This window comes from Homalodisca vitripennis, chromosome 1, assembly GCF_021130785.1.
Source record: "Homalodisca vitripennis isolate AUS2020 chromosome 1, UT_GWSS_2.1, whole genome shotgun sequence".
Lineage (NCBI taxonomy): Eukaryota > Metazoa > Arthropoda > Insecta > Hemiptera > Cicadellidae > Homalodisca > Homalodisca vitripennis.
In genome coordinates this window covers 156,637,734-156,651,188 of record NC_060207.1, presented here as the reverse complement: position 1 = coordinate 156,651,188, position 13,455 = coordinate 156,637,734, and the positions used below count along the sequence as shown (strand labels likewise).

Genomic DNA, 13,455 nt, shown 5'->3' with positions numbered 1-13,455 from the left:
TTTGCATCAAATTCTTCTGACATGTTTTTTTTATAAATAATGTCATAAAATGTAGAGCCACAATCCAAAATTTGATTGAGCCAGCATTAATATAGTACAACTATTCTGTCTTTCATGACAGAGGTGAGCTTCTGTTGTTTCGATTTTGTTTAGTCTCTTTAGTCTTTAGTGTTTAAGTACAACAACCACACTATGAGATTACATTAAGTATAAGGTGACTGATGGTGATAGTCAAATTGATCTTCACCATTTCACTAGGTGTCAGCTCGCTTTTACAAACTCCTTTTGTCTGGTGCATACCTTTATGTAATACCTTGATTTGTATAAAATTAAAATTTGTAATTCTGGTTAGTAATCACTGCAGATTTCAACAATTTTGGTACAAGGATGGTGGTGGCTTCCAGTCATTCTTGGAAGGTAAGACATGTAACCTTGTTGATTAACGATCTCTCCACACACGGCTATGTTTTCAAAACTTTTACAAGTAGTTTTGTTCAAAAAGTTTTGGTACCTACAGCATTTATGTTATTTTGAATAAAATTTATAATTTATATATTTTGGAGGTTTCATTACTGAATTATGAAAACATTTATAACTTACCTTAAATATTTTGTGCTCTGCCAGTCAACTAGACTATCTTTCTAAACCCCAAATGGTAAATATTTTAGTTTTACTTTACCATATTAATAGAACATATATCGTGAAAAGATTATACATATTACTTGATATTTGATTGCATTTTTGTATTTATAACGTAATTAAAAAAAGAATAACATGACATATGCTTGAAAATGGGCCAGCACTTTAAAGTGATATAGTTAGCACTTGAGGGATTAATAGTATTCTCTTTATTCATGATTAAAATATCTCCTTTATACTGACGTGTTATGAGGGTAATTAAAATTATTGCCTCCTTTATAAAGTTGTACAAATTTCAGATAGATTTCTGTTACTACATGTTTTAACGTTAACTAAATTTTTTGACTTTAGGCTGCAGGGCAGAAGTTAGCTCAGGTGCAGAGCTTTATGAAAGCAACAAAACTAAGAAGACCGACAGACTTCGATGACAAACAAGCAAAATGCAGAAAAACTCGCCAGAAGCAATCTGCAGGCACGTAACTAAACTTTGTTATTTAAAATTTGCGTAGAGAGTAAATATTTTATTTACATATCTCTCTTTGGTAAAACTCTTGATTATTTAGAATAATGTTGTGCATGACCGCAGACAAAAAAAAGTTGAGTATCAAGGAGAACTAAAAATTACACAAATATAGCATACTACTCTGTTATTAACTAATTACAAATTCAGTGACTGTTCTATATTTGTCAGTCCAAAATTAAAGCTTTCTTGGCAAAATTAACCTTCTAAAATCTAAACATTAATGAATAGTTCTAAAACACTAAAAATAAGCATGTTATGTTTGTAAGTTTCTTTAATCCTTTGGAAAGCACATCCAATATGTTGCATGTTTAGAAAACTGCATTTTAAATAATGATATAATTTTTAATAAAATAAAGTATTTTTGTGTTAATTTATTAACAATTGTACCTTAATATAACAATATTTTAAATTATTTTAATTCTGTTAAGAAAATGATAAAATAAACTTCACTCATTATCAGCTGTTGTCAACAAATGATGACTGCACATAAGTTGTGTTTCAGCTGCGTAATTACCAGTTTGAAAGGATAACAGGATTTTGATAACATTTTGATAACCTTTTATAACCTATAACGATGGCAAATGTCCGAAATCCTGTTATCCTTTCAAACCTTCCATCGTCAATAACAAACTTGAAACAAAAAATTACCAGTTTCTTGTTCTGTTTCAGAAGATGATTATAGTTTTTATGTTTAATTATATTGCTTCTTTCTTTGTTTGTTCATATTTAAGTGCTGATATAATGTATTTTTTATTTTCGTTTGGGTAATCTGCAACTTATATCTGCAACATTTTACCACATAAGCCAAAATATTTTGGAACAACGCAATCTTTTTAAGAAAATAAATCTTTAATGCATAATAATAAGCAAAAATAAAGCAAAAAAATGTAGTTTAGGTAAAGTTGATAGTTTTTACAATGTGCATAGATAATTTTATTGCCTAGGTAAGTATTTTCAAAACAATTGTAAATTCTGCCAAAATGCAGATATTGGACTAAAATTTGGAAATAATACAGTCAAAATTTTATAAGTGAATATAATTTTAGTGGATAAAAAACAAATTAAAAACATTTTGTGCTTATATGACATAAAAGTGAATATTATAAGAAATAAATCAACAACAAAATTATCATTATTGCTTTAAGCATTAAAACATTTAAACCATATATGAAAACATATGCAGAATGCCTGAAATGAGCTCAGGTTTTAAGTTAGTAAGTCTTATGTTTGGGTGTGTCAAATCAAAGTGTAGACTTTTGTCTGTCTTCATCTTCATTACGTCTCAAATTGGTGCAGTTTCCTTGTTGTTTGTTTTATTATACTAGGTCAAAACATTTTAGGAATCTTATCATTCTGTCTTCTTAGAAAAAGAATTTTAATATGTTTGCTATTGGAGACTTATTCTTGAAAGCATTATATTTTTGAAACTAAATTAGGTTTTATTGATATAAAACTGTATGTGGCTCTTTCTTTGTGCTTCCTCATCTGTATCCACTTGACTTCTTTTTTCCCATGTTCTAAATATTTTTTTCTGGAACTGTGTTAAATAGAATGGACAATGGACAGCCTACCCTGCCTCAACCCTGTCTTAATTTTGAATGATTCTGATAACCCCTCCATAACTTTAAATATCAAACTGTAGTTTTTAATGTTTCTTAAATTAGTTCTCTAGTCTTAATATCAACTTCCACTTCTCTTAGTGTACTGAATAGACTCTCTCTAGTCATAGGCCTTCTTTAAGTCAATAAATTTTGCAGTGGTGTTATTGATATTTTCAAGTTCCTAATTTGTTCACTGCATGGTTTCCCTTCCTGAATCCTTCTTGGTATTCTCTTATCTGTGTTATTAACTGTGAATCCTGAGACTTATAGTTATTTAAAATCAAAACATATCTATATCATGATCTAAAAACTCCTCTTGATTATTATAAAATGGACTTTGTTTTAGACAGTGTAGTATTTATTTTTGTATATCTTAACGGAAGCAGTTAAGAAATCACATCAAGTTTATTAGAGAAAGCAATATTTTCATCTTGTGAGATGAACCTACTTTGGCCAATCTGTGCTGTGGCATATCAAGCTTATCCCGATTTCTAGTAGCCTATTATAAAAATATCATCTGATTGTAAAATAAGTGCAGATCACTATTTATGTATAATATTTGATTTAAAGTTAATAGATTTACAAATTTGAGTATTTTTAAATGAATAAATAGTGGTTTACAGTGTTATAAGAATTCTACAAATTGTTCTTAAAACCCTCTTTGGTATCATCACAATTTCTTTAACATGATAAGAATGACCGCAGAGTAATATCCATAAGGAATATGATATAGAAATATTCCAAAATATGCTATTCTCAGGTATTCAATAGAAACAACATCTCTGTGTCCAAAAAATGTAACTTACTCTGTAGATCCTACTACATTCACTTACAGTATAATGCATAGACCAGTTTAATTTTGAGAGGTTTTATATTTGGGAGGTACACTAATATATTTTAAGTTTTAGATTTGTAGTCATTTTATTGTCATTTTGAGGTCAAGGTTTGTCTTGTCATGACTCCTGGGTACTGTACTGTAAATTAGTATGTTCTATATTATTTATCAGTGTTCCAATATTGTCAGTAAGTCTTTTTAAGATTGTGCTATGGATGTTGTTTGTACCAGTGATGAATCAGAAGGTGGTGCGTAAGTCTTTCTGTGAGCTGCTCAACTTCTTAAGTGACCCTATCATACTTTGTTCCGGTTCTTAAAAAGGAGCTAGCACTTACTGAGGATTTTTGTTCAATTAGCTTGCATGGATATTTACTGTGGCTATCAGCCAAAATAATAAGTTTAGATTTAGCTTCTGATTTCCTTCCATCTTGAGTTTTGGGTGGTTGTCTCTAAACTTGAAAGATATTGCAGTGGTAGGATTAGTTCTTGAATAACCTAAAATGAGAAATGGATCCATGGCTTGTTCAATGTATTTAGACAATTATGATGATTTGATTCTGATTTTAGTATCCTGATTTTTTTTCTGATAATAGTTCGTTGTCATTTTTAAAAGCTTCACTTTGTATCTAAAGACTTAGATTTTCTTTTTTATTTGTTGAACACTTACATTATGTGTGAAAGTCGTTATCGTTACTCTTTGTTTCTTATTTAACGAGGGTTTCCTCCAAAGAAATACATTGATCTGTGACAGTATATAGTTTAGATGAAGGTTAATCATAGTATTCACAGAAGCATCTGTTTTATATTGGTTTGTTAACTAGCCTTTTTGTATTCTGAAACAGAGGGTTTATTTAAGCTGATATACAATTTCTCATTTTGAATTAGGTTTTTGATGGTATGAGAAATTTTATCTTTGGTGGAATGTTTAGAAGAGATTACATGCAGCATTTGGTATTTTATGTAAATTTATTACAGGAGAATAGTTAACACCCAGGCCTTTGCTATTTCTGTTAATACTAATTTATAGCGTCTCAGTGCAAGAGATTCTAGAGGAAATTTAGTATTATTGCCCTCATAGTGGCACAATTAATAATTTTATTAACAATAGCTGTTTCATTAGTTCCAAAACCTTCAACCTTGTACTTGGTAGTAGGTTTTCAGGTAATTTTGTCAATATTTAAAATTTTTGCTGGCCATTGAGGATGCCCCAAAACCTTAGAAAAACAAGTTGACATTAAAAACATGTATTAGTGTATTTGCAGGTGAAGTCATTTATAAACAATAACTACATAATAGTAAATAGTGTTTAGACTATTCAAAATAATATACCTATGGCGTAGAGGCTTAGTTCTAAGTTCAGTGTTGCTCAGTATAGACCAGCAGTGAAGATGTTAACTACATGTATTATAGCTAGACAAGTATTGTACAGTAGTTTAACGTGTTGACTGTGACAAACGCCTTACAGCCCAGAGGCAGTGCTATATTCGGTGCCACTCAGTATAGACCAGCAGTATAGACCAGTAGTGCTATATTCGGTGCCACTCAGTATAGACCAGCAGTGAAGATGTTAACTACATGTATTATAGCTAGACAAGTATTGTACAGTAGTTTAACGTGTTGACTGTGACAAACGCCTTACAGCCCAGAGGCAGTGCTATATTCGGTGCCACTCAGTATAGACCAGCAGTGAAGATGTTAACTACATGTATTATAGCTAGACAAGTATTGTACAGTAGTTTAACGTGTTGACTGTGACAAACGCCTTACAGCCCAGAGGCAGTGCTATATTCGGTGCCACTCAGTATAGACCAGCAGTGAAGATGTTAACTACATGTATTATAGCTAGACAAGTATTGTACAGTAGTTTAACGTGTTGACTGTGACAAACGCCTTACAGCCCAGAGGCAGTGCTATATTCGGTGCCACTCAGTATAGACCAGCAGTGAAGATGTTAACTACATGTATTATAGCTAGACAAGTATTGTACAGTAGTTTAACGTGTTGACTGTGACAAACACGCCTTACAGCCCAGAGGCAGTGCTATATTCGGTGCCACTCAATATAGACCAGCAGTGAAGATGTTAACTACATGTATTATAGCTAGACAAGTATTGTACAGTAGTTTAACGTGTTGACTGTGACAGACGCCTTACAGCCCAGAGGCAGTGCTATATTCGGTGCCACTCAGTATAGACCAGCAGTGAAGGTGTTAGTGCATAAATACGAGTGACAATTAATCTATAGATTTGTCATTTATAAAACTAACTTAATATAATTTAGATACTTATTTAAACTTTCCAGAACATTGTGAAATGAAATTTGGTGATTAACTATATGAAAAATAGTTAGAAATTAGGATGATTTGACAACTATAACCGAGTTATTGAAAAATACTTGATTAAATATTGCACATGAATTAAATTTATACTGATTTTTGGAATTATTTATTTCTAAAATAAGAAGGAAAGAAATAATTTAGATTAAAATTAAATTTATAAATAACATTAGAGAAGAGGAATTGTTATGTTAAAACATTATGAAAAAATTAATAAGACTTTTTAATAGTTTTTCATGATAGTTATAAATTGTTACATGATAAAACCTCAATTGTGCGATGGAATTTTTTTATGCAATCAAATTCTACCACTGTTTTATTCTATTTAGTTTTTAACGACTGCTGTAGATATTCTGCAGCATTCAATGTTGAGCCGAAACCTTAATATTGGGACAGAGTACCATGGTAGGCTAGTATTTCTCCAATCAGAATTTTATATAATTTTCAGGTAGTTCAAGAGAAGGAGGAGATGACCAAATGCAAAATGATAATCTGATGATAGATGAACAAGTAGTCAATGGGTATAATGTACAAGTTTGTGAAGTGGTATTAGAACGAATAAACACACCCACAATAAAATTGTTTACAAAGAACAGAGCTGAGAGTAAGTCCTTTTGTAACTCTTAAAAGATCTACTGTACACTTTTTAATAATACTTACAAATTAATCTTGCAGGTCTACCAGATTCTGAGCAGTTGTATTCAGAATACATGTGTTTTTGCCAATACTATTTTGTTAAATTTACTAAAAAAGTTCACGGTGGAAAGAGACAATTTTAACAGTTTCTTAAACATTTAATAATTTAATTTGTAAAAAAGTATGATAGAAATTTGGTTTTTATGTATGATTTCATCAGAGCCTAATTTTAATACAAGTACATACAGTGTAGATATAAATCACTTTTGTTCATGAAAGTTTTTTCATAGTAAATGTGCAACTAGTATACTTTAATTATAGATTATGGTAGTTTTCAATTCAAAATTTAATTTTTGTTATAAAATAATTGTTTTAGTAACTTTAGAAAGTAACTGTCATCTTGGGTCCTCAAAGTCCTCTAGTTTTCAGGTTATAACATGCTAAACATGCTAGACCGTGTACTCTGTTACTTTAATCAAAAAAGAACATATACCAATAAATTTTAATAAAAGTGTAACTGATTCACACATACTTATGTCACCTGTTATGACCTGTAATAGTTCTATATCATCGTGGACTTCATTTGATATACTTGTTATCAACTGTCTATGCAACTTTGTTTTTGTCATAATTTAACAATTTGTAGTTCATATTAAAATATATGACATAACTAATTGATATACCAACATGATCAGCAACTTCGTTTATTGTATTATGTGTTTGTTCATAACAGTCTCTTTCAGCTTTTCATTTTTCAGGGTGGCCTCCCAACTAGGAAAACCGGAAGCCGGAAATAACCAAACCAAGAAAATCTCGAAAACAATTTTTCTGTCTCTAAGAACTCACGAAATCCACAAATAAATTGACAGCAACTAGAATCAGAACCTGATTGATCTTGAATCATTTAATTTTACACGGCATATTATGCTAAGTTGTGAATGAAGTTCGACATATGTTTATGAGCCCCATATCTGACAAATTGATCCAAGGTTGCCTTTATTAGTGTAGTGAACTATGTCTTTGTTAGTTTTACCCCTGTGTCGCGGCAAGCCCCCCAAACACGTAACAACTAAAATAGGTCGACCAATCTTAGACCTCAGCCACTATACAAGGGGTAAGCGGTAGAGTGGCAGAAAAATAGTGGCCACAATAAAAAGGGTTGTTTTGTAAATAAGATTTATTTATAGTCACTGAAATGGGGTCTCCAGACGAAGTTGTCCAACTCCGTTTTTTTTTTTCTCCTTTTATTTTTTTGTTTTTTTAAAATTTTTTTTAGTGAAAATAGCATTTTGAAACGGACGTGGGCTAGATAGATTGCACAGGTCAAAATGTAGTGTTCACCTTATAAACAGGCCTAGAGTTCGGTTCGGTGAATATTGTCTGTTTAACGGTTTGTTACGAGATGAACCCGGTTTTTGAGTACACCAGATGGTTAGTTGGATTCTTACCAGACCTTATAAGAGACTTTTTGAAGATGAAAATTGTGAATTTATGACGAGTAAAGTCGAGAAGGGGGCGTTTGGATCCTACATGATGCACATCGATGAAAGAATGAGCTGAGGACTGAGCAGCAAGATTAAAATTAAATGTCTGGAGTTTACGGTAGATCAGTGGCACCGTGTGGTACTGCCCTGCAGCTCACATTTGTGGTGGGCAGCATTGAGGGTTCTTCTTTTGTACAATACAACATTAAACTGTAAGTCACCATTCGAACGCTCTCTGCTTTCCCCTTCTATTGTGGCAGAGATCTGTTTGGTCTATGAACAGTTGCTACTCACACATGTTCCGATTGGTTGTCAGATTACATAGGTTGAAACAAAGAAAGGGTTGTTATATTTTGATATCACGGTCATATCCAAACCTTGACTGAACTAACGGCGTTTACACTGGCAAAAAGTTGTATAAGTTTTTGTCCGAAAATAAAAATCGCTACTCTAAATGGGTGCAAGAGAGTTTGCAAGTATTGCAGCATCCAATGTCAAACAGTTGTTTGCAAGAACTGGAGAGCAGTATCGGCAATTAAAATTTCTATTAAAAATTTGCTGTTTGTGAACAGACTTTGTATTGATTCCCGCAACAACCAGCGTTAAAGCCGTAGCAAGTACTTCTAACAGTTCTGACAAATAACATTGCTTATGTTGTTTCACATTGTGCGACAGTAGAAGTACAAATTCTCTCACAACTTTACTTGTCAGTGTAAACCCAGCCACAGTACATTCACGGGACTGGAACCAGGATTACCAGTGACAGGAATCTGGAAAAGCATGGACTATGTATCAATTTAGGGCTCCGGAAAAACATGTAGATTATCTTTACATTTTTATAATGTGGCTGGAATATTTACTGGGGATGGATCGATTCCTTTACTTGATACCGTGGCTCTTTTCACTCGATTCTGATACTATCAGAAGTGCTTAAGATATTCTTGGAAAAATTACATTTCACTCTATGAATCCAATAAATCTATCCAGGGACAATGGCTGATCGCCAGTACGCGAATTATCAATTGCTAAAACGTGTTTTTGTAGTTCTTTGTGTATAAAAACTATTTAGAAACATACCTTAACAAAATAGTGTGATTTATAAATAGTATTTTAATTGAAAATCGTAATTTGTAACGGCAACATTTCTGCTTATTGTATACGTGGACGTCAGCTGCTCGACAGCTAATAGTCGATCGTGAATATTTATTTTATCCATACAATTATAAATTATATCAATAAATTTTCCCTAAATATATATCCTTACATTTTTATGTTAATGGAATGTATTCTGGAAGCTCATTTTATAAGCTACCATTTTTTATTATTTAAAAGTAGTAGGTAGAGGTTATGACTTGTAGTTTTAAAAATATATTCCTTTCCCTGAATCTGCTAATTCTTTTGTAGTAGAGTAGTGTTCTTAGGCTTGTGTTCCCAAAAGATCAAACAAAGTTGTACTGAACCGACCTTGTGTACCGGCAAAATTGTGGTCTCTTACCAAAAGTTCTTTTACTGCAGGCCTCTCACCTGCATTGCTGGGCTGCAGTCTGCCCCATGGTAGTGCTGTGTTGGTAATTATTTGTTCTCTTTTTTTTCTATTGGATACATGTATTTTCCGAGCAGCACAGAAAGGTGAGTTATTAGGTATATAAAATGTTTGTTGACACACTCATGGAGCACACTCGGGATTGATATTGGTGATTGGTGGCATTGTTGCAATCTTGCGGGTAGACCCCACAAATTTTGTTTGTTTATGTAAGTGCCTGCGTGCAACTGTATGGAAAGGTGAGAGAAAGGCTTTAGTTTTAAGATATATACCGTGAAAAATTAGTGTTATTGACTATTGCAATACAATGTATTATATATTGTCAACACAATAAACGTATTCTATTCTATTTCTATTTTACATAACAAAATCAAGAAGATTTTTAATATTGAATACAGATCTATTGGAAACTATATTATACTCTCTTCTCAATTCATAAAAAGTTAAGCTATTATTCTATCAAAATTTTTCGTACTGATTACACACAACATGTTTCCAAATCTTCACTAACACCATGTATCATTTCTATACTTATTGTTTGTAAAAATATGTACATTTTTTGTGTAGTTGCGTGAGGATAAAATCTTTGTTATTGATAGGCCTTGTATAAATATACATTTTATTAAGAATTTGATAATTGTCTATTTTATAACTAGTTACTTTTAGTTACAACATTTTTAATTGCTCCAATAATATTCACCCGATATGCCTAGCAATGTGCAGATGTTTACCAAATCAGTAATGGGCAAAAACACATGAATCTGATATAAACGGTATTATTGCAAATCTTTCATTACTTTTTGAATTACTCTATTAATACATTACCAAACAAGAATCATAAATAAATTGTGGTGTTGAACAGCATTTTCTATTGGTTAAATTTGTAAGCGAGTAGTAATATTGCACGTAACTGTAGTAAGGCGCATTGACGTTGGAACCAGTGTAGTGGGATCAATAAATTAATTCACAGAGTTATGTGGACCTTTACAGAGGCAAGGAACAGCTAAAATAATACTTTCATTGTGCCGATACGTCGATAGAGTGGACCAACCAGCTTTGATTAATATCCATAGCAAAGAACTCCATAAATTAATGAATCTGGGAACGTCATGAAGTTAAGTTTAATATAGTTATTATTAATTTCATCATCAAAATCATATATTACAATTTGGATGCTATTTCAACTATAAGATTTTGCATTCTTAGAGCATCCAATTATTTCTTTTTAAGGGGTCTTCAGAAATATTGAAGGTGTACTGCTGTTTTAAACTTTGATGATGTAACTTCTGAAGAAAATTGAAGCCTTTTAATAACCAATAAATTGCAAGTGAGAATTTGAAATGTGGTAGTTTAAAAGAAATATTGTTAGTTATTGGTTTCTTTGTTTTCAGGTAGTAGTAGTAGCTCGAGAGAAGATGAGGACGAACCAGTACAAACTGAAGCTTTGGTTAATGGTGAGAAAGTAGTAAATGATCACGAACTACAAAACTGTAAAGTTACTTTAGAACGAATAAGTACCCCCAGAGTGAAATCGTTAACACGAAACAGAGGGAAAAGTAAGTCCTTGGAACGTACCTCAAGGAAAAGAACTAGTGCAGACTTGTTCAATGATAGTGCTCCACTTCTTGAGGCTAACAATAAATTGGAAAGTAAAACACCTAGTCCTTCTGTGAAAAGTAAAAAAAATAAGAATCAAGTGGAGAAAGGCATTGATACAGTCAATGGAAATAATGAACAGCGTCGAACAAAGAGATTCAAAAGTAGCACTAGTTCTAATGACAATCCAGTAGAACAAGAAGGTTTACCAATAGCACATAGTTCTCCACTTTTATGTCAGTCGCCAACAACAGATGTGGTTTTCAATGGTTTTGATTCGAAGTTGGAAAATAATCCTACAATCAAGTGTAGTACTTTTGTTAAACAAGAAATTGATGAATCTGAAAATCCAGACAGTCAAACAAAAGTGAAAAAGGAAACGGACGAAATTTCAGTCATCATAAATACAAAAACTAAAAAATCAAGAAATAAGTTATTGAAAAAGAAAGAAAATCAGTTAAAAACTGAAGAAAAAGAAAATATTAATCGCAATAATATTACCTTGACTCTTAGTGATGAATTAAATGAAGAATCTAGCGAAGAAACTACTAACACAAAATCAAGGACGAGAGTACTGAGGAAAAAAGATCAGACTGAGGGTAAAGACGAAGAAGACAGAAACAACAGGAACAATAAAAATAAAACAACTACAATTGTCCAACAGCAAGATGAGTCTCCGAATGTACGTTCTAGGACTAGAGTTATAAAAAAAGCTGATGAAGGCACTACCCAAATAATAAATAGTGATGATAACAATGTGATCGAACTTGTAATTGATGATAGCCCTGAAATGAATATACGTTCAAGGACTAAAACTTTAAAGAAAAAAACTGGTGATAGTCCTGAAGCAGAAAGCAATACTAGGTCTAGAACAAGAACAATTAAAAAAGTACCACAGACTGATAATATTGAGGAAAATAATGCAAAATATCTGGCATCACAGTTTAAAGAACCATTAGAAGATGCAAACAGACAAAACAAAAGATTAGTACCAGAACCACCACCTAGATCACCAGCTCCTAAAGGGTAAGAATGACAAATATGTGTTCTAGAATAAACTTATAAACAAATTTTTCGAAAAACGAAACAGAAAAGAATGAAATGCAAGTTAGTTTATATCCATATAAATAATAAAAAAAACCTCATTTCAAAATAAAACAAATCAGAGTACTTCTTGTATTGTAGTGTTTAAAAAAAAAAAAAAAAAAAAAAAAAAAAAAAAAAAAAAAAAAAAAAAAGTTATATACAGAGTAACTGAATAAAATAACTAACTATAGTTTATAGCACACAAGCACAAGGAATATATTATGAACTAAAGCACAACCTTTCGTCAGCTTATTATTTATGTTTCCAAGCCCATTTAAGAATTGTGTTAGTACTGCTATATCGTGTATATTGTTGAGCCTACACAATGGTGATTGCACAATTTTACAGCCCAAAGACACATTCAAAATCAAATTCTCTTCATAATCACTTACTGGCATATACCAATATATTACTTTTTACATTTACAAAATGGAATACACCATTGATTTACATATTGTATTTTTGAAAATGTATCCTAATTTAAGTATGACATTGATAAATTTTAACTAACAGGAGTTAATGTTGAGTTAGCTTTAAATTGTTGTAAATGTCTGTACAAATTCAACTTGTAAATATTTGTAACTATCTCCAGTTAAATTATTGATTTATATTAAGTTTTTAATATGCTTCTACAACATTTTTGAATTGGAAATGCATTGTTTTCATTACAATTTTGTGCAAAGTTTAGGTACCAAGGCAGTAATTTTCTAATAATAATATTTTATCTTGTGTTGTAAATAAAACATAACTTTATTTAGTTTTTTATTTTTTAGAGAACTAGTAAAGAAACGGGTTGAGGATTTTGAGAAAATGAAGAATGGGGAAATAATTGATGAAGAGCAACCAAGTAGAGTGACGAGGAATGCTGCCAAAAATAAACCTGCGCCTTCTGTGAGTTCCGAGCCTAAACTAACACGAGTGAGTATTATTCTTTCTCTCCATTAGACTAGATTTTTGTGTTGCGGCTTTATTTTGTTTAAAAATCTAAAAAATCAATAAATAAGTTTGGACAGACCTATTATTATGAGAATTGTGATGTGTTACTATACAAACATGTTACTGTATTTAAAGATAAACATTTATTAAATACATAATCCCTTTTGTTATCATCATATTTAACTAGTTTTTTTAAATGTGTATCATTGCCAGGAACATTTTAAAGGTCAATGACTCCCCC

The 13,455-nt window shown here is 31.6% G+C and overlaps 1 protein-coding gene across 5 annotated transcripts in view; it reads left to right on the top strand.

The window, feature by feature from the left end:
* LOC124374424 (inner centromere protein-like) overlaps window positions 1–13,455 on the top strand; it is a 71,549-nt gene that overhangs the window by 14,637 nt on the left and 43,457 nt on the right. For 4 of the 5 annotated variants that reach the window (XM_046832661.1, XM_046832640.1, XM_046832644.1 and 1 more), the window contains exons 5-8: window positions 991–1,111; window positions 6,382–6,537; window positions 10,988–12,218; window positions 13,052–13,196. In XM_046832661.1, coding sequence (XP_046688617.1) covers window positions 991–1,111; window positions 6,382–6,537; window positions 10,988–12,218; window positions 13,052–13,196 — 1,653 coding nt within the window. The remainder of the gene's footprint in view (window positions 1–990; window positions 1,112–6,381; window positions 6,538–10,987; window positions 12,219–13,051; window positions 13,197–13,455) is intronic. The other variant, XM_046832655.1, reaches the window with a different exon arrangement.